At 40.3% G+C, this 22,633-nt stretch overlaps 1 protein-coding gene across 2 annotated transcripts in view; it reads left to right on the forward strand.

Annotated features, from left to right (window-relative positions):
* Nucleotides 1-321: 321 nt before the first annotated feature.
* The window catches only part of ube4a (ubiquitination factor E4A (UFD2 homolog, yeast)), a 54,759-nt gene continuing 32,447 nt past the window's right edge, over nt 322-22,633 (forward strand). Inside the window, exons 1-7 of one of the 2 annotated variants that reach the window (XM_048615321.1) lie at nt 322-530; nt 8,839-9,000; nt 11,183-11,365; nt 12,249-12,361; nt 19,141-19,293; nt 19,439-19,598; nt 20,664-20,866. In XM_048615321.1, the coding sequence (XP_048471278.1) occupies nt 8,877-9,000; nt 11,183-11,365; nt 12,249-12,361; nt 19,141-19,293; nt 19,439-19,598; nt 20,664-20,866 (936 nt within the window). In that variant the 5' untranslated portion in view covers nt 322-530; nt 8,839-8,876. The remainder of the gene's footprint in view (nt 531-8,838; nt 9,001-11,182; nt 11,366-12,248; nt 12,362-19,140; nt 19,294-19,438; nt 19,599-20,663; nt 20,867-22,633) is intronic. The other variant, XM_048615322.1, reaches the window with a different exon arrangement.

Genomic DNA, 22,633 nt, shown 5'->3' on the forward strand with positions numbered 1-22,633 from the left:
TTTCAGCCCATTGGAACTGTACCAGTTGTCAAACACCCATCACACTGGCCCAATTTTCCAGCACTTGCAAATATTTTTAATCAACCTGCTTTCAAATACTCTCTCGAATAAGCCTTCTTAAATCTATTGAGCCCGGGAGAAAAGGGGGACACCTAGCTGAGCTGCCCCAGCACTAACTGTGATGATTTCAGTTCTCCAGCATCCTATAAGTTTTTGTTGTAAAGGTGATGGGCGGGGCCAAGGGAGGGCGGAGCCGAGTTGAGGCGAAGAGAGACAGCGCCTGCGTGAAGTCGTTCAGCAGAAGCGCTACCTGGGTGTCCAGGGAAGGGCACGCCGGCTGCCAGGGCGCGCACGCTGGGAGCCCGGGGAAGGGCACGCCGGCTGCTAGAGCGCGCACGCTGGGAGCCCGGGGAAGGGCACGCCGGCTGCCAGAGCGCGCGCGCGGGGAGCCAGGGGGCGCGCACGCTGGGAGCCCGGGCCTCCCTGACGGACGGACGGAGCCGCCACTTTCAGCAGCAGCGGATCCCCAGGTAAGGGCGGCTCGAGCGGGGACCGTTTCTCCCTTCCATTTCCCCTCAGCCACGGCCACTCGGTCCCCGTGAATGTTTATAAAACATTTAATTTGTCAGTAAAAATCCTTCCCTCAGTGACGGGGAAAATCCCCCACTGGCTTTCCACATCTGGGATCACTGGGCCTGCTCTCCTTCAGTTAGATTATTTATTTAATCACTTATTATTTCTATATGTACTCGTCCGACTTCCCAACTCTTCCCAATCCTCTGAGGTTAGAAACTGGCCCTGTGTTTTGTTCTTTTGATGGAATGTGGTAGCTCATTACTGTGAATATTTTAATATCTGGTATAAATGTTTAATTTTCAAAAAGATTCCCCTCTCTCTTACTCTCTCTGCCCTGTACTGTTTGTTGCTTTGCAGGCCCCTGGTTTCAGGCAGTTTTTACTTCTCTCTCTGAGCTAATTGTCCTGACTCAGGCTTTCTCCACTTGCTGAAAATTCGTTGTTTTTTTTGTATACTAGAAAGTAAAATACATTTTGCCTCAAGAGCTCTCTCTGATTTTCTCTTCACCCTTCTCTTTGTAAAGTTGTTTTCTCAGGTCTGCAGAGTAAGGGAGACCAGTTCACTGACCTCTCGCAGTTTGTTTGTGCTGCTGCCTGAATTAAAACCTATTAAGTTTTTATTGACATACATAACACAGTGTGCAGCTGGAGGAACACAGTAGGCCAGGCAGCATCAGAGGAGCAGGAAAGCTGACGTTTCGGGTCGGGACCCTTCTTCAGAAAATTTCTAGAGGGTCCCGACCTGAAACGTCAGCTTTCCCGTTCCTCTGATGCTGCCTGGCCTGCTGTGTTCCTCCAGCTCCACACTGTGTTATCTCTGACTCCAGCATCGGCAGTTCTTATTATCTCTCAGGATAACAATTAAGTTTGCTGGTTTCTGGAGGGAAGAAGTAGGAGATTCCCATAGCCAGTTCTTATTCTCTGAGTTTTTATTGACAGTTCTTTTAAGTTGGTTGGAAAACTTTTCACGGTCATTGGACTTTTACAACAGCATAAAGAGTTCTCCACCCTCAGCTTTATTAAATCGCTCAGAGTCAGAATATGTTGATCAGAATTATTATAGTTTCTATTCCAATTAGTAAAAGAGGGATGTTGGATTATAAGGTTCCATTGTATAGATTGAGAGGTGATTTGAAAACCGTTTTTAGGATTCTAAAGAGACTGGATAATGTACCTGATGAGCAGCTTTTCTTGTTCAGAAGAGCACAATTGAAAGATAGGGCTGGAGGTCGGAGAGATTAAACTCAGAGTTAATGTGGGGTAGCGTTTTATTTCACTGAGTAAGAAGTTCGCATATAGATTAGACTCCCTTGGAATTCAGCAGAGCAGTTGGTGCTAATTCATTCAGTTACTAATTAGGTAGAGTTCTGAAAATAATATTTTGGAATATAGTATGAGTAATTTGAGGCATGCATGGTAAATGTATTGTGGTTAGAGACAGCAGAAATAACTTTGGACTTCAGTGGGATAGTGAGCTTGTCTAAGTCAGAAGGTTTGTGTCCCTTTTCAGAGACTTAAAATTTAAGATGACAGTCCATTGCTGAGGGTGTACTGGATAGACTTTAGGATGTAACATAAAACTAAAACTTCATCTGCCCCTGCAGAAGGATGTAAAAGATCCTGCAGCGCTATTTGGAAGAAGAGCAAGGAAGTTCTTCCAGTGTTCTGGCCAATGTTTATTGTTTGACAAGCATCACAAAAACAGAATATCTGCGCAATTCACATTGCTGTTGTGGGAGTTTGTTGAGTGCAGATTTGCTGCTGCAGCGGGTTTTCTACATTGGAACTGTGACTCCATTGAAAGTATATCATTGGCTGTAAAGGCTTTGAGACATCCAGAAGTCATTAATAGTGCTTTATAAATGCAAGACTAAGTTTCAGTGCCTCCCATGACTCCCCTCACTTAGCATTATATCTAAATTAGTTATGGGTTGATTAATATCTGATAGTGTATTGGCATTATTGGTCAACCAACTCCATTATTGTAGCTTGAGATTACGAGAATCGTGGAAAGTGAATAAGGTGGAGTTTGGTGGTTTTCTTTGTCTAATAATCCTTACAATCCCATATCCCTATTAAGTGTCATGCACTTGATTTATTGCAAACTTTGAGAGACTTGTAACTCACTCCTTCTGTTCCTTCAAATACAATATTGAGAATTAGTGCTATACCATATGATAGACCACTGGCTTGAATGAGGGCATAGGTCTCACAGATTGGAGAATTTGAATGTTTTTCTCTGTCCTAGTCAAAATGAGATTAAGATGGGACAGGGAGTGGGTAAAGGAACTAAGCTCCATTCATCATCCTGGCACAATTACTTCATATTTCATTGCAGAGTGTTGGGTGGACAGAGAATGGGGTGCCACTCACTTGCCTATGATCTCTATAAGGATAGCACATAGCATGGCAGAATTGCAAATTGATATATGATGCTTCATCTGTGGTTATGAGGGATGTCAATTTTGACTGGGCCAACTATTTAAATCTGTGTAAAAATTGAGTTTCTCAGGCCAAATTTTTAGTCAAGTAGTACGAAGTCAACTTTTATACAAGTGACATGCAGGAGAGGTTAAAATCCCAACTTTCCTCACCGTCTCATTATCACAAAGCAAGGTTGATAACTGTTCATGCCAACCCTGATTGCAAGACTTGTGCAAAAGAACCAAAGCCTGTACAAGTACCATCGGCTGAACAGCCACCTTTGACAGTTTGCTATTTTATGATTCTATCAAGTAGGTTTGCACCATTCCGAATTTGCCTTCAGCGTTTGAGTTTTATGGCCAAAACACGCTTGATATTTACGCAAGGTCAACTGTTACTTGAGAATATAGGGTATTGAGGAATTTTTTAACAACGTCACCTGCCAGTTGAACCACCTCAGCAGAGCTGCTGGATATCCTTCACATCTAGCTCTGATACCTGATTGGATTGTCCCTGACTGTTGGTCAAACAATCTCTTTCCTGCCTCTAAATTTTTTATAAAAAACCAAAAGAACTGCGGATGCTGAAAATCAGGAACAAAAACAAAGTTGCTGGACAAGCTCGGCAGGTCTGGCAGCATCTATGAAGGAAAAAACAGAGTTAACGTTTCGGGTCTGGTGACCCTTCCTCAGAAATGAAATGTTTTATAGCTAATGTACAAATGTATTAGAGCAAAAGGAGGTTGGGCGAAATAACTACCATCTTTAATGTCTCCATGAATTTCTTTGATTCTCGGTTGCTCAGAGTGTGCGTGTGATTCACCTTTACTTCCTAGAACAGGGTTTCCCAAAGTGGGTGTTGGGGCCCCAGTTGATTCCTTGAGCTCCAAGGCAGCAATTGCCCCTATCAAGTTCTAGCAGAGTTGTAACAGTGGTGCTCCAATTCTAACAGGTCTCCACTTTGACAGTCTCACTTGTACTCTTGCAGGTCTCTTTCCTGTGGCACAGTACACGCTTAAGCTAATGGCAATTTTCAAGAATCAGTTGTGGTCACAATGGCAAAAAGTTTGAGAAACATTATCTAGAGGTTCTGTTTCGACTAGCATTCAGTGCCCATTCCCTAGTTACCCTTGACAAGGTAATGGTGAGTTGCCTTCTTGAACCTCTGAGGTCTGTATACTGTAGGTAGATCGGTAATGCCCTTAGGGAGGGATTTCCAGAGTTTTGATTCAGTGACAGTGAAAGAGTGGTGATATATTTCCAAGTCAGGATGGTGAGTGGCTTGGAAGGGAACTTGTGTGGTGTTCCCATGTATCTGCTGTCCTTGTCCTCCTAGATGAAATTGGTTGTGAGTTAGAAGTTGCTGTGTGAGGATCTTTGGTGAATTTCTGCAGTGCATCTTGTAGGTAGTTTTTTTAATTCATTCACAGGACAAGGGTGTTGCTGGCTAGCTTAGCACTTATTGCCCAACCCTAGTTGCCCAGGGGGCAGTTAAGAGTCAACTACATTGCTGTGGGTCTGCAGTCGCATGTAGGCCAGACCAGGTAAGGATAACAATTTTGTTCTCTAAAGGACATTAGTGAACCACATGGGCTTTTCTGACAATTGACAATGGATTCATGGTCATCATGAGACTCCCAAATCTTGCACCATGCTAGTTTTGTGCGAGCATCCTCAGCAATGCCCACATCCAGCGATCAGATAGAAACAAAATTACTAATGACTTCTCTTGTTCAGCATTAGGTGTGACGTGTGGGGACCTGTCATTGTTCGAATATTTATTTTAAGATGCTGAGAGATTGCCAACAACATGCATTATTTCTGCTTCCTGAATATGGGTTGTACACTTTCCCCATTGGGATCCACCTCTCACCTAAATCCAGAAAGCCTTGCTACACGTTGATAGAAAATAGATATAGGGAGCACATTGCTTCTGTTCTCTTGCCATAGCACTAATATGCACTATAACTGACTGTTTTCCCCCTACCTCCACTTTCAGGAATTTAAGGCACATGAGACCTGTTATTGATACAATAGCCTTTTTGTCTGTTTGCACAGATGTAATGTCTGTGTATCTAAATTATTGATGTTAGAAAGGTATAGAATCATCTTTCTGAAAAACAGTAACGTTTGAATTTGCAACACTGCTAAAGCAGCTAAGTAATCTTGGAACTCAATAGAACAAGTGGCGCTGTAGAAATGCAATTTGTTGATGACCAGACCTCAGGCCTACTGTAGCTCTTCACAATGAGACTGAAGTAAAGAATTTATATGACTTTGTCTTCTGCAGTGTCCAAACATAGGATGGGAAGTGGAGATTCAATCATGTTGACATAAATAAATTTGAATAATTGGAACATTGATTGCTGTGTCAGTCGTACACTGTGTAGTATTTGTTCCTGACCTCGCTTTGGTGTCTTGTATTACCACACAAGGTTACTTGTTCTCAGTTTATACCGCATGGTTTCTGTTCAAGCTGCTTTGTTCTGTCGTGCAGAAATACTGTTTGATTAGAGGTATTGCAATGCATAAACAAACTGTACACCGACTCAATTGTTTATTCTGGTTGTACTCCAAATTTGTACAGAAACTAAATTTGCCAAGAATGTGCTTCTAATGTAACATATTTCTTCTAATTCTGGCTATAAGTGTAGAACTTCCCAAAGTGGAGATCCGGACGCCAAATGAGTTCTCGAGTTGAAATGTTGCGGTCACAAGTTCCAAGGCAGTGATGGCTGACGACTCCTTACTTTTGATGTAATAGGTCTCTTCTCCTTCCCACTACTCACTGCTGGGTTGTAAATATTTTTAAACTTTGAAATAGGTTCTCAATGGCAAAATGTTTGGGAAGCACTGTATAAGTTAAATTAACGTGAATTTGTTTAAAACTTTCCTGATTTGAAATTTTAGAGTCTGTATCCAATTTGTCATGTTTCAATGTCCAGTAATCACAGTTAACAGCTTTGTTATTTTAACCTGTTCATGACAAACATGGATCTTTTTCTTTAAAGTAACTTTTTTTTTTATCACTCCAAAGAAGAAAAATCTACAGTGATCAAGGATTAATTTACTTGGTTAATTTGTATGCTGCCTGCTGAACCAGTGCAAACCGGCCAGTTAGCTGTCAGGTTCAATTCCTGGACTGACGTCTTTACTTAAAATGATGAAACTCAGCCAGAATTCTTTCTTGTGATCCATTATATAGTCACAGTTGCTAATAAAAGTATTAAAGTTAACGGACATCAGGAAGGTGATCTTGTCAGTGTCCTCGTGTTTGTTAGCAATCACAGTGGCAGAGATGAGAAAATTGGACTTTTTTTAACAATTCAGTGAATTATGAAATTCAGACTTTCCTGTCTCTAACCAATGTCTTGTGTCCTTCCAGTCTTTAGAATTTTTAATAAATAAATTGAAGCATTTCTCAAAGGTTGAGAAATGCAGTAGAGAATATCACCAACGGTGAGATTTTATGTGGGCACGAGAGATTGACAGATGGGAATGCTTTAACGGAGGTTCTTATTACATACTTTTGGATTTATATAACAATGGTATTTTAGATTTTTATTGGAAAGAAAGATTTGCATTTCTGTGGTGGCATCCATGACTTCAGATAGTTTCAAAGAATTTACAGGCAATTAACTGGTTTGATGTATAGAAATTGTTATTTGGAAAATAGTGTGATCTAGGATGTCAAAAGCTTATGTCCAGAACTGGATGTGCATTTTGTTAAGCTGTACCAGTACAACTACAACACTGACCTCTACCCAACAATGGAGAAAATTGCCAGGTGTGGTCTGTACACAAAATGTAGGTCAAATCCAATTTGGCCAATTACTATACCATCAGTCTACTCTGACATCACCAAAAGATAGAAGATGACAATAACAATTTAATCCAGTGGTACTTGATCATAACTTGCTCAGCAAAACTTAGTTTGAGTTCAGCCAGAACCACTCTGTTCCAATAGTGTTTTGTTTCAAAGATGGACAAGAAGATGATTTCAAAGAATGGGGTGAGAATGATTTTCCTTTACATCAGAGCAGTATTTGACCAAGAGTGACATCAAGGAACCATGATGAAATTAGAATTAGAAGGAAGACAATGAAAGGCTTACATTTATGTAGTACTTTATGCAACCATTAGGCATCCAGTGCTTTACTGCCAATGAAGTACTGTTTGAAATGTAGTCATTGTTGTTATGTAGGACATGTGGCAGCCAATATGCACACACAAACTCTGTCAAACAGCATTCTGTTTGATAACTTGTTTATTTGGTATTGGTTAAAGGATAAGTATTGGGATACTGGTGTCAACTCTCCTGCTGTTCTTTGAAATAGCACAGGGAAATTGCTTACATCTACTCAACCAGGCAGATGGGAACTTCAGTTTAATGTCTGAATTGAAATATTGCAACTCCAACAGTGCAATACTCTTTCAGTACTGCGTTAGAGTGTCAGCTTTGATTTTCGTACCCAAGCCCTATAGTGGGGCTCGAACCCAGCAGCTTGTTACTCAGAGCCACAGGAAATCATTGGATATCAGGGAAAATACTTTTCACAGACTGGAGTCATAACTTAGAACAAAAGAAGATAGTTGTGATTGTGGAAGCCAATAATCTCATTGACAAGATATTATGGCAGGAGGTCATCAGGATGTTGTCTTTTGACTCCACTATTGGACCAAGTTTGGTTACTCCATCAAAGACTTTTGCATTGAGGTCAGAAGTGATGATTTTTGCTTATTTTTACATAGTATTCACTTGTGGTCCCAGCTTTCAGAAGCTGAAGTAGTCTGTGCCCCATTTGTACAGGACCTGGACAGTGTTCAGATTTGGGCTGATAAATGGCAAGTACTAACATTCACTCCATACAATTGTTAAGGAATAACCATCTTCAACAAGAGAAAATTTAATTTACTGCTTCCTAAATGTTTTTCTACTATGACTCCGTTTCAAAGCTTGAAAACTGTTTTAACTCTTTCGAAAGTGATAGGGAAGGAGGAGGAGACTTATGAGAGTAGTTGGAAGGGTGGGGACTGTTTGGCCATTGCTATCTTGGAGCTCATGACCCCAAACGTTTCATCTTGCGACTCCACCTAATGTCCTGATCCCCACTTTGGGATGGCCCTGATTTAATTATCTTCCCTTGCATCTTTTAAAAACTTTCTTTTAAAATTTTCTTGAGAACTGTTTTGTGTAAGCTAATGTCAACAGTAAATGATATTGATACTTAGTCATTTTGAATTATTTAAACTTGGGTTGCTCACAAATGATGGTTCATATTGTATTGCATTTTTTGTGATAATTTATTTTATGTTCTATAACTTGAAATGAACCAAAGCATTATTGTTCAATAGATTGAGAAATATTTTTCGTGCAAAAATATTATAAAAGAATCAATTTCTAAACCTTTGCCCGAATGCACTGATTGGTGGCAGATTTTATGTTTGTATTAATAACCTTTTGGGGAGAAGGGCAAATAACACTTCAGGAAACAAGTGCAATTTTCAGCCAATTGCGGAATGCCTGTAAGTGCATTTTCTTGGCCAGAGTATTCTGTTTGGCTCCCTGTAGTCTGTAGGCAGAGGTGATTATGGATTAGCTGGTAGCAGGTTATTTCAGCAAAGACTTGTTTACTGAAAGCAGAGTAATGTGGATGATTGACTGTAATAGATTATTACTTAGTATTTGAATCTCTCTAGTGAAAGAACGCATTTGTCGAATCTAGAATATTATAGTGCAATTGTGTATACGTATTGTGACATGCTGAAATAGTTTTAAGTATTGGCACTCTCTAGCAGCGTGGGTGATTCATCTGTATTTTATATTGTCTTCCTGTCAGCCTGCTTTGGAGCTGAATGGAGTGGGCTTTGAAGAGAAATGACTGACCAAGAGAACAACAATAACATATCTAGCAACCCCTTTGCAGCTCTCTTCAGTTCTGTGGCTGATGCCAAGCAGTTTGCCTCTGTCCAGAAACAGCAGCTTCCTACAGGGCCACCAGGTAAGCATACTTAAGAGTTTCCAAGGTTGTCTGTTTCCCTTTAACTAAGAGATCATTGACAGCCAGTTTTGCAAACGCTAAATGTCTTCCCTGTGAACCATTGGGCGGCACGGTGGCTCAGTGGTTAGCACTGCTGCCTGTCAGCACCAGGGACCCAGGTTTGATTCCACCCTCAGGCAACTGTCTGTGTGGAGTTTGCACATTCGCTCCATGTCTTTCCGCCGGGTGCTCCGGTTTCCTTCCACAGTCCAAAAGTTTAGGTGGATTGGCTATGCTAAATTGCCCATAGTGTCCAGGGATGTGTAGGTTAGATGCTTTAGTCATGGAAAATGCAAGGTTACAGGGAAAGGGTAGGGGGATGAGTTTGGGTGGGATGCTGTTCAGAGGGTTGGTGTGGACTTGTTGGGCCTAATGGCCTGTTTCCACAGTATAGGCATTCTATAAAGAGAAATAGACTTAAAATATTCTGGAAGAGAACAGATTGCATTGTTTCCTTTTTCAGTTCAATATTGTGAAAATTTGTCTTGTAACTGTTTGCACCAGGTAAGGTTCCAACATGTTCTGAACAGGACTACAGAGTTCTTTTTGGTTTAAAGTTTGCTAATATGTATTTACCTCAAAATCCAAACACTTATTTTTCCCAATTGTGCTCTCTCTTATTGTTAACAATTTGCTTTCATAGAATCATAGACATGTACAAAACAGAACAAAGCTATTTGTTCGATTGATCTATGCTGGCATTTATAGGGAAGAATGCAGTTGGTCCCACTCCCTTCTTTTCCCCATGACTGTGCGGTTTTTTGTATGTTTTTCTATATTTTTGTTTGTGAACCAGAGTGGAAAAAGGACAGTTTTAAAAAACAATTGTGAAAAGGATTTCTGTACTTTTCTTTAATGCAAGCGGCTGGCACCTAGTGTAAGTGTTGCTTGTTCAACCAGTGGATAATATCTGGTTGCAAATGGAAAGTCGCTGGAGTGTGTACAAAAAGTGATTTGTCAAGCAACAAGTAGCTGATTGGTCTGTGGAGTGGTGACCAGTTGTCAATGACAATGGCCTTCTGACTCCAAGGTTATTGGGAATGTCCTTCCTTCATTTATACTGTCTAGTCTTAGTAGAATTTTATAGATTTCTATGAGATTCCCCCTTCATTCTTGTAAATATTACAGCTCTTTAATGAAGCATCATGTTTTGAACAATTAGGATGTATTCCCAATAATTTGTAATGTATAGGTGGAGAGCCTGTGCTTTAGATGGGCCAGAGTGAAATTCTAAATTTGTCTCTGTTTTATAACACTTTAACTCAGCCATTCAAAGCTAAAGTTTTGTTCAGTGGAGAAATCCAAACATTACTACTAGCTATTGACAGAATGAGGGTATTTGACAGTTTAGTAAGGTTGAAAGCTTGCATGCTGATGGTATGTCGAATTTTAAGTATTATTTGTAGATTCAAAGGAATTTAACATGTAGAGTGTGACCAGAGTGAAATGTATTTACACAACTGAGAAAGGGAGCGTGTCCCTGTTCCCTCTGATAAGGGTATTTGTAAATAATGTCCCCATGATTAATAGCAAGAAATATTTTACTACAAATTTAGTTTAATAGTATAAGAAAAGGTGACCCTGTTCCTTCAGAAATCGAAGAGAACCTAGACTTCAAACTTTCAGAAAGCAGCAGTTAAATGTTTGTGCTTCTGATTTTTTCATCATTGTGGAAAAGAAATTTTAATAGAAGGTGAAACTAATATTAAGGAAATCAATGGGTCTTATAGTCTCTCTTCTATCCTCTCCTCTCTCCCTCTCTTTCTCTCTACACCTCCCTTCCCTACAACCATCACCACCCCCCCCCCCCCCACCCCCCCCCCCCCCCCCCCCGCCAACTCCCGCTGCCCCCCCATTTAAAAACAAAACTGGGGTCTGACTTGTGATTACCAGTTATCTGCTGACTTGTTTTCTGGAAGGGGCCACTCAGCAAGAATCTGGCCGATTTTTCCCTCTACATTTCAGTGTGCCAAGAACAATTGTTATACCTAAAAGCCTGGCAAGATTAAAGTCAGCTAGTCAAACACAAAAAATAAACTTAGGGAAAATGTAAACTATTATTTTAATGCTGTACATTTATCTTGTAGTGAATATTGAGTATTTGTGTGATTGCATATAGTGTTGTTCATGTGTTCCTATCCAGAATGTCCATTATCTACAGAAGATGTTTACGACAGTGAAGATTCGGATGTCAGTAGTTTGGAGAGCGTTGACAATGATTCGATTACAGACCTCAGCCGTGCATTTCGCTCTCAAAAGGAAATATGTGAACAACTCAATATCAATCACATGCTTCAGCGCATCTTTCTTATTACACTTGACAACAGTGAGTATCTAGCATCTAGTGGATTTCATTTCCTGTGAATTTTATGGTCCCCAAGGTGAAGGACGTTAGTCCTGAGGAATGGAACAATTTCAATTTCATGCACTAGTGGAAATATCAAAGGTTAATTGGCTAGATATCTCTTGGGTTATGTGTAGAGTAAAGCTCTTCCACTAACCCCCAGCAATATGCCTCAGCTTCAGTCCTTATTATTGCATTGGTGTTATGTTTTCCATTTCTCACGTTTGCCATTTTGAGCACTTGCAGAATGAAACTCTGACTATAGTGCAGAGTTATGGACACTTCTGTGTTATTGTCTTGTCGGACTATTTGGGTGGACACAAATCGTGTTTTACCCAAAGAGGAGCATCCATTTCCTCTGGTGTCTTGACTATCTTGCTAGGTAAGTAAAGTTGCCATTGTTTTGCCAGGACATAGAGCTGCTGTCTCATTAGAGAATCATAGAGGTATGACTAGTGGTGTTTTAACTTGAAGGTCACCATGCCTCAGGTGAAGGGAGAGATTGGGAAGAAAATTCTTTCATGGTAACCTCAGCTGGTGCGGGAATTGAACCCATGCTGTTGGCGTCACACTGCACGGCAAACCAGCTGTTCAGCCAACTGAGCTAAACTGAGTCCAGAGCCTGGAGTAATTTGTTTTCTGCTGCACTTCAGCTACTTAATCCTGCTATTTTTCATTTATTGTATTTATGACAATGTTTTGCATTCTGTTACTGCAGCCCACTACTTTCTACTTTTCCTTGTTTTTACCCATTTTGCAATATGAGTGATGTTCTCCTCAGATGGTTATTTTAGGCCTGTAACTCTGCTTAGAATTCTGAAGAGTGATATTTGTATTAAAATATTTTGGATGGTGTGTGTTTTAGGTGATCCCAGTCTGAAGGGAGGGAATGGGATCCCACCACGCTGTGTCTATTTGGAGGATATGGCCACTGACCTGGATGGGCAAGATTGGCTTGACATGAACAATGTTGAACAGGTATGAATGTTTCCAAACAGTTAACATTCCTTCTGTTGCTCGGGAGGTATGTTTTTGATATCGGTGGTAAAGTTTTTCTCTGTCTACCAAAGTGCACTAAACAATTATTACGCTTTTTGATATGGTATTAAACAAGTTCAATCCAGAAAAGTTCATGTTTGTAGCACGTAAACATCTGTACCTAACTGACTGCTATGGTTGTAGGGAGATTGAAGAGTTTAATTATACTAGCCTGAGTATTGTGGTTCAGCACTGGCATGATTGATCAGCTGGCATTCCTGTCTGCCAATTTTATGTATCTGTATCTCAGTCAATCGAGCAGGAAAACTGCAATTTGCTTTTGTGTCCCTCGGCTAGAGGAGGAAATCAGGACTGTCTTACTCCTGTTGGTTACTTTGAAAGCTGAGCACAGGATCTCATTTAGGTTTAACATTTTCCATTAGCAGATAGCCTTTGAATATTTATTTGTGATAAATGACAGCTCACTAAGTGTCAAAATGTGTCCATTCCCCGTGGAATGCTACAAAATATAAATTTTGGAAGAAAACTGGATTTGAAAACCCCTTGAGTATCATTCTTCCATTATGTAAGTCTTTCAACTGAACAAAATATTGGCAACAAAGAACTGTTCATTATCACATATGTACTGATCCCTGTCTCATTATTTACTGGTCATGGAGGTGTGATGAAGATCAACACCACCTGGTGAATATGGCATCATCTGGGCAGATGCTTTCCTTGGCAAAGATAACAGCGAGCAGTAGGTTCCTAAGGAGCTTAAATGTTCTTCAATGCTCTGGACTAGAAGTGTGTGACACCATCTTGCATGAACTAATGTTAATATAATGACAATGGATAAAATAACAAGGGAACAGGTCCTTTCACGTTTTGGTTAGCATCCCACCTAAGAGAGGGAAACTCTGAATCCAAACTTATGGCTTGGAGACCTCCGTGTTACCTCTCTAGTTTGTTGGGCCAGGACAGATGAACATCAGGCTTAAAAAATGGCGGGATTAGTCATCATAAACTATTCTGCCTTAAAGCTCGATTCCACAGGCAGGAAAAAGAAAATGAGTCCACCCAACTGCAACTCAACAAATAAGTCCTAAAGCATTGGGAAAGGGATGAAAGTGGCAGGTGTAAGATGACATTGCAGCCCTGGTTCCAATACTGCTGAGGTGGCTGTTTATTTTGATGATGACTTAGGGACAACATATCAATAGCATTCTAAACAGCCAAGCAGTCTTTCTGAGGGACAACATTACTTGTTCTTGAATTGGAGAGGGGCCTAGAATGGGTGGCCTAAATAAATGCTCATCTGTCCACTAGCTAGTTGGCTTATTGTAATTAATGGAGATATTTTAATGCAGCCAAACTGCAACCCAAACTGGCCTGCTGGAATGTGAGACTCTGTTGATACTAGTCACTGCCAATGATGCTTCGCCTTGGTGGGCCATGAGCCACTCAGTCTAGATATCAATGTATCAGTCCTGAATGAGGGTTGCTTCTTGGAGCCAAGCAGCCTCACAGAGCACTTATTACTTGGGTCGACCTCAAAATGAACATGCCTCCTTACTGTCAGCCTCATGGTGAAAAAGACTATTGCCATTAAACTTACAAGCTCAAAAATAGGTCAACAATCAACAGCATTGACACTCCAACTCTGAAGATTGACAGAGTTGACTCCTACACCAATCTCCACAAACTCATCCAGCCTATCCCGTCCAAGTACAAAATTGTCGCCATTGGTTATTTTTAATGCCAGAGCTGGTCTTGATAGCCAGGCATGAAACGTATTGTTCAGAAACCAGGGAGTTGGAAGCTGCAATGGAAGTGGATGTCTACTCTTGGAACTCTGCAGACAACCAACAGCACCTTTCAACTCAAGACCACATGGATGCATTTCCACTCTGAATACTGGCACCTGGCAGACTATATATTAGTGCATCAATGATGCTACAGGACACCCTGTATGTTAGAATCATGCCTGGTGCTGACTGTCACACAGGCCACTGACTGTATTTCCATTTCGAGACCTAGAGGAAACCCATCAAAGAAATTGAGTCAGCAACTTGCTAACCTCATCTTGCAGGGCTAAGTATTGAGTATCCTTGCAGACCAGGTTGAAACATGGTGATTCCACTGCAATTTTCATTCAAGAGCAACTCTGGAGTCCCAACAAAGTTGTAGCATTGGATACTTCTGTCAAAGACATTGGACCCAGCAAAGAGGAGGAGGACAGGGATAGATTTAATAAAAATGACAAGGAAGTCTGCGATCATCCAACAGTAGAGGTCAGCTTATTGGGGTCACCTCACTTAGCTAGCCATCCATCAGAAAAAAGACAACCTGCTATCAAGTATGCAGCAACCTTCAATGTAAACTGAGGGGCACCCAAATCGATTGGTTGATTGCTTGTAGAAAGAAGTCAACTGCACACTGATACAGGTGGTATAAGTTTCAGTCTGTCAAGGACCAACACGTCAAACCCAAAACTCCCTGAGAAGCACCCATAACAAGACGCTGCACATTAACAAGGAGTCAGCCTGGATCTCAGGTTGGAGTGCTTGGGAAACATCTTCCAACACTAAGAGCGCAGGACGTGATACTGCAATCATCAGCATCAAACAACTGCCTGCCAAGGAAGAATTGGGTGAAAGCCCAACTTCCAACACAACAGCTGGAGGAAATCATGACCATCATCAACCAGATGAAGAGCAGCAAAGTCCCTTTGTCGAGTCATGAGAATGCCACCAGAAGCCTTGAATCATGGTAGGCATGTCCTTTGAAACATGCTCTGAGATTTGATGGTCTGCAGTGAATGGGGCAGGATGTCACAGGATATTGGCAATGCCACGATCGTCACCTTGTACAAAAACGAAGGAGAAAAGTAACACTGCCCCAACTTCCGTGGGATCACCCTCCTTTCCTATTGCTGGAAAGATCCTGACTAGAATGTTTCTAAGCAGGCTTGTGCATCACTGAAGAAAACTACCTAGAGGGCCAGTGCAGTTTCAGAGAAAGCAGAAACACTGTAAACATGGCATATTTACTAAGACAAACTCAAGGAAAATGATGACAGAAGAAAAGTTTGTGCATCACTTTTGTAGACGTCACCAAGGCATTTGAAACTATGAGCAGAGACAGATTTTGGAGACTCTTTGAAAAACATAGATGCCTATCCAGGTTCCTGGCTATGGTAAAGTAGTTTTAAGAAAATGAATATGGTCAGGTTGAGCACAACAGCTTGAGTCCCTTCTGAATCATCAGAGGCATGAAGCAAGGATGTGTCCTGACCCTGACCTTATTCACCAGCATGATGCTGCAGCAGGCAACAGATGACCTTCAGGGAATTTATGCTTGCTTCTGGGCCCCTGACCTCAGCAGTCTTCAAGCTCCCACAAAGACTGCTATTCTGGCCCCTAGTCCTTCAGATCTGCAAAATATAACAAGACACTTTTTCAAGGCGGCTGAACTTCTTGGGCTACAAATCCATTTAAAGAAAACTGAAGTCCGGCATCAGCCTGTACTTCAAGAAGAATATAGACAATCGAGCATTGTCATTTGAGGGAACCAAGCTGGATCCATCAAGCAATTTATCTATTTGGGGAGCATCAATTTGTTTTGATGCTGCTGTAAACGAAGACGTGGACAATAGGCTTTTAAAAGCAGGTATTTGGCACACTGTACAAACTTCAGTTTCCGAGTACAGGCTAAACTCAGTGTATAAAGCCATAGTCTCACAACCCATCTGCACAATGCTGGGTCATGGATCCTGTATGTCTTCTAAGTACTTTTGTCACTGCTACCTCTGCAGCATCCTAAAGATCTATTGGCAGGACTTCATTTCAGACATTGAAATCCTGGAAACCGCTCAACATCACCTACATCAAAATCATTCTCCTGCAAAGTCAATTGCGTCGGGCAGTTGCAAGCACAGATAGACAATATCCCTCTCTGTGTGCCACGTTGATCATTATCAGTGGGAAGCGCAGGCTACAGGTTGTGATGTCTGAAGTTGCCACACTACAGACACCTAGTGAGACTGAGTGTAGAGGCAGCATGAAAGAGAAAAGGAGGAGAAGGATAGATCCAGTTTCCCCCAGCAGTGACAACACCTTCACGTAGTCTTACTATGGAAGAATCTGCTGCTCATGGATAGGCCTAACTAGCCACCAGTGCGCCTGCAACAAATGAGTACAACCTTCCTAAAGTTCTTGTCCATGTAGAAATACCAAGAATTAAAATTGGAGATGATTTATTGCTATGCAGTATTACTGTTAGTAGAAATGTTTTTATATGGGAAAACGGTAAGGTAAGCATCCTGTTTCAGAAGGTTTACATGCATCATTTTGTAGATCTAACCTTAAAGAGACTGAGATAATTGCTTATTGCTAGGAGCATTCCATTAATAGGTAACGATTATTCCTGGGATTGAGGGATTCATTTGTAAAATGGGAAATCCCCATGTAAGCCAGATGGTGCAACATAGCAGTAAACCACAGAACAGTATTAGTATATTTTTAGTAACAGACCAGAAAGTGCCTAGTTCAGATCTTCACCTCTAATACATTAATTAACCTGACTTAGGGCAGCAATTATTTAAGAATCCTTATAATGTGGCAATGTGTTACAGAAATGCATTCACCCGCTTAACCTATCATTCCAGTAGTTTTCTTGCTGTGATTCTGGGGCTAATGCATTGTATTCCCTATAACAACAGGAGATCCTTCAGTATTTTGTAAAGCTTGATATTGTTTTGTAATTCATCATTTCTGCTGGTAACCTGTTCCACAGTTCTATTAACCTGTTAACAAAAAGGTTGGCTCTGTTTCCTATTTCGTTTTGATTGCCATATTTTTAAAGTCCATCAGCAAGTTCTTGTATTCTCTGGATGAGTTGATAAAATCAGACAAGACTTAAGAGATAAAGGTATTTAAATTCATAAGGGGTCTGGACACAATAGATGAGATTTGTTCCCATTGGCAGAAAAGTCAAGAATCAGAAGATACTGATATGAGGTGATTGGCAAAAAGAATAATGGCAACAAGAGGAAAAGCATTTTTATGCAGCAAGTGATTAGGATCTGGAATGCCCTGCCAGAGAATGTGGGTCAAGGTAGATTTAAATGGGGCCTTCAGACAACAGTTGGAAATCTATCGAAAGAGAAACGAGGAAAATGCAGGAATTAGAAATTGGTGGATCGGTGTAGAGAGCTGGCTTGGACACGATGGGTTGAATGACAACCTATGCTGTAACTATTCTCTGACTAAATATCCTTCTGAGTTTTGTTTCTCCTGAATAAAGACCGCTGAGTCTTGGTATGTCCCTTAAGTAGGAGCTCTCAGGCCAGATGTCATTCTGACCTTTTCACATGCATTGATCTCTTTTAATCAAGTATTGAACCCAAAAATGGACTTATACTCTTAAGTGCTGATGAGGTATGAAGACTTGTAAGCTATCAAGCTGAGCTAGATCTCACCTTGATCTCAGCAATAGACAGATTGTTATGTATTTGTAAACCAGTTTTTTAAAAAGTGTCGTCTCGTTGCTGGATAAACTACTTTTCTGTTGGCGTCTGGGAGACACCTGAAGCTGATTTTCTTCCTATCTTTTGCACAAGGTATTAAACCTTAGTTGATTGATCAATAGGGAATCAAGGTTTAGTGCCTCGACTGCTTGGCTGTTAGTATCAGGAGGTGCAGTTATCTCAGGACAATACTGTAATTTTCTTTCCAAACTAATGCCTTGCTTCTGCTTTAAGAACCTTTCTTTATGTCCTCATAATTCTGTCTTAGTCAAGATCGATAAGTTATGATAATGTGAATTTGCAGTTGCTATTTAAAGTTTCTGTGTGTTCTGTAACTCTGTTTTTCTAATTTATGTTTTCATATATGTAATTTAACAATTGGCAGCCATTCCATGTCTGTAGGTACCATGGTGCCTCTCAAAATTGAATTCCTGTTTGAAGAAACTGCTTGAAATGCACTTTTTGCTTTTATTGATTAAGTCTCAAAAACACATCTTAAATCTACAAATTCACAAAATTTCAATTTAAAGAAGAATGATTTCATACTCTGATTAGGATCTGATGCATAAAGGGGAAGCCAGTGATAATGTAAGTTCTGATTATTTTTCTTCCATTAGGTTTTCTTCCATTATAATTTGTTTCAGGAACCTAATGATCCATATGACCTAGGTTTTGCTGTGAAATTCTGAGAGGTGTAAGAAGGCACCATGTAAAAACAAATCATTTGTTTTAAAAACTTTTTTTTAAATTCACAGGGTATCAATATTCTTGGCAAGATGAGCATGATTTGCTTATCCCTAATGCCCTTGTGAAGCTGAAAGTGGAAGAACAAAGTTATGTTTTAAACTTGTTTTCAATTTATATTTTCCTTCTGTTTAATTGAAGTAGATGAATGGTTAACTAGGCCAATGGTGCAGAGACTTGCAAGTTTGCTGTTTTTCTTTAAGGCTACAACTTGTAGAATCCTTATTAAAGCATTAAATATTCTCTAGTTAGCAGTTAGTACAGTTCAGTTGTCTGTCTATTGCCAGCATGTTCTATAGTGATGGCACCTGTTCAAACTATATTTAACATGTTGGATATTGAGCAATGCCATGAGCTTGGATCAGCATTTTGTCTTCACTGGTGGATAGGCAATTCAAAACAATGGGAGTGAATGAGAAATGGTATTGGACTAAGAATTGTGTACTCAGATTAGTATCTGAATGATCCATGAAATCGATAATGATGAACATTGTCATCTTAATAGGCTTTGTTCACTCGGATGCTGCTTCCAGAACCAGGGACTCGCTTGATCTGTATGACATCAGGGAATGTTATTAATATGTCAGCTGATCGAGATGCTGGAGAGAAGGAAGTTATTAAGTACCTGTTTGCTTGTTTTCAAAGAGCGAAAGGAGAGGTATGTAATTCTGAGAACCTGCCATTGCCTGGATTAGTATTTTGGATGATTTTATTTTTGGGTGTCCATTTTCTCCTTTTGTCCTGTCTATGAGAGTTGGGCTTTCTCTTTCCAATGACTTTGAAAATATAAATTTTCTCAACAGATTACAAAGGTCCCAGAAAACCTGTTGACTTATGCTCTTCGTTGTAAGGCTCTGACTGTGTCCAACACCCGCACAGTCCTTCTCACACCTGAGATCTACATCAATCAGAATGTTTATGAACAAGTCGTTGACTTGCTTCTTGAAGGAGTAAGTGGACCACGTAAGTAAATAATTCTTCTATTTCTCTGAACTTGTGCATTGGAGTGCAAGATGCTGCATTGGCGTGAGTTATGTGTTCTGTCTCATGTTGGGGGGAAAAAAAAAAGTGTTTGTGTATTTAAAAAAAAATAAAATGAGAGCTTGCAATTAAATGTCTCTCTCAAACTTGGGGTGCTGTCTGAAGATATTTCACATTTAATTAAGTACTTTTGAAGTGACTAACGGTTAATAGTATCAATCTAGTGATTGAATGATGTACTTCAAATTGACCATTTTATTACTTGAATCATTATCGTCAGCAAATAAAAACCCTGTAGTACATTTCTTCATGCAGTATGTAGTTAGATAATGAAGTGCATTGCTACATTGAATGGTTTTATGAAGCAACATTTGAATCCTTTAAGGGAACATTACATAGTTGTTTAAAGCTGATGAAGTTATAGGGCTGTATGGAGAGAGCATAGGAGTGGTTTGGTTTTGGCCGTCTTTAAAAAGATGGAGCACGTGACTTCTTACACCACTTTAAGCTTCACTGATTCTAAGTTAGTGCATTTGGGAACCAGGCTTTAACAATAGTGATGTTTCATGAAATTAATCATGGGCGGAATTCTGACAAAACAATTCAAGTACTCAGTGAGTAGAACCCTCTTTACGTCCTATACTATCAATATAATGAAAATCTATCCAAAGTTACATTGGCAGTGTGGTAACATTTAAATATGACGAAGTAATAACATTTTAAAGGTCATGATAGATGTAGGTAGGGAAGGCTAACTTGGCTCATCCATTTAGAATTAAGTAGTAGTCTCTTCCCTCCTGCCCCCCTATCAATAGCAACTTCTAATCATTTTGCAAATAATTCCAGAACTTTTGCCTCTGGTACTATATCCCAGTTATTCCATATGCTAATCATTCTTTGTGTGAAGAAAACTTCTGCCTTCAGTGCCAAGAACGCCCTTTCCATTAAAATAGACCTGTGGTTAATATCCTATCGTTCCATGTTTACCATGTTCTTGATCGTTTACATGGTGAAATGTGCAGTGTGATCATTCTGTTACTTATACAGACTTTGAAGATGTTACAGAATTTATGGATGATGTGATAGCTACCTTAAAGTCAGATGAAGAGGTCCGGACATTCAATGAAGTCATGTTTCCGGTGTTGGACATCTTATTGCGGCGCATCAAGGAGTTGGACCTTTGCCACATAATGCTGTATGGTTACCTGGACATCCTTCTTTATGTTACGCGACAGCCTGAACTGGCACAAGTAAGAAATTTCTAAATTACTCTTGGTTTTATCTGGTTTGCTGCTCTTGATCGGCTTGGTACCTGCTGTGTATTGAGACCTATCCAAACCAAGCTACAGAGGAACTTGCAGAGTTTCTGTTGATGCAGTTGGATTGTGATGTGTGTGTGTCATTGTACGTGGCAAAGTCCATAAAGCTGACACAGGTTACCAAATTTGGAGATAGCTAAGTGTTAATATGTGTACTGCTTATCGTATAAGTATGCTATATGTATACAAAACCCTACCTTTATTAAAACAGCACATTTGTAAGCTTTTTAATCCATCCCCTTCCCATTTAAATATTCCTTGAAGAATTATCTGATTGTTATGTGATTGACCCTCATAGCAGATTTACTGTCTCAAATGCTGTGGCAGTTCCAGTTTATTTAACCAATCATCAACCATGCCCCGAGGAATAAGTGCCGGCTTGGATCAGGTATCAGAACAAGTCAGGATCAACTTGCTGTCAGTTTCCTGTCACATTGGAGACAGCTGGATTGCAAAGGAACCATCTTTTCACCTCCCTCCCTGCTGTAAAGGACAGTAACAAAACAACAGCAGGTGTACATTGTGATGTGAGGTCTTTGACTCTTACAGAAAATGCCTTAGTTACTTCTGCCAATGTATTGTGCTGCTTGTAGTGTATACACTACAACTTGGTTGTATAGGAAAAATGTTCTGAAATAAGAAGGCTGAAGTTAGCTGGATGACGTGGTTTCCCATTTAAACTCATTAGAAATCTGACCAAAGTGTGTCTGCTCTTGTGTCTTTAAATTATGTTTAATTTTGATAAGCTGTGAAACCTTGGGCTAGGAATTGCATTTCATTTTTGATAAGGGTAGAAAAAGTTCCTAGTATACTGTGTTCAGGAGTCAATAAATGATTTGTAATAGCTAATGTAAGGTATGATTTCATGTTATTGTTATCTGGTAACTGGGACTGCAGATCATAAAGCTGGACACAAGTTGTGCAGCGAACATTAGCTGTAATGAATGGAAAACTGTCTTCAGCATAAACCCAAATGTCTGATTTGCCACATTGCAGATACCCAAGCTTGTATTGTAAAGTTTGGAAATGACCCCATAGTGCATTAACCATTCACTAGTGCCTCCACTTAAAAACAAGAGCACCCTGTGGGGATGAGGACTGCTCTAGAAATGTACCTGAGCCGGCTTTCCCATTTGTTTTCTCTCTCTCTCCAACTCTCCTGAGCTGCTCGATTTCCGGCTGCCCTCTAATACTTTGGTCAGCTGACTTTAGACCATAGAACATAGAACATTACAGCGCAGTACAGGCCCTTCGGCCCTCGATGTTGCGCCGACCTGTGAAACCAATCTGAAGCCCATCTAACCTAAATTATTCCAATATCATCCATATGTTTATCCAATGACCATTTAAATGCCCTTAAAGTGGGCGAGTCTACTATTTTTGCAGGCAGGGCATTCCACGCCCTTACTACTCTCTGAGTAAAGAACCTACCTCTGACATCTGTCCTATATCTATCACCCCTCAATTTGTTTGTATGTCATATATGAAACTGCATACTAGGTGTGCATCACCACTGATCATAACCTTACCCTCACGCAGCATTTCCAAATGCAGCTTCCAGCAGGTCTACTGGATGGTAGTCGGAAGCCTGATTATTGAAAATAATTCTTCTATCTTAATATGATATAGGGATTAAGACCATTTACCTGTACTGTGCATTTAAGAATTCCTCCTGTTAATGTGTGTTTCTGTGAAGTT

Source organism: Rhincodon typus, chromosome 32 (assembly GCF_021869965.1).
Source record: "Rhincodon typus isolate 14 chromosome 32, sRhiTyp1.1, whole genome shotgun sequence".
NCBI classification, from domain to species: Eukaryota; Metazoa; Chordata; class Chondrichthyes; order Orectolobiformes; family Rhincodontidae; genus Rhincodon; species Rhincodon typus.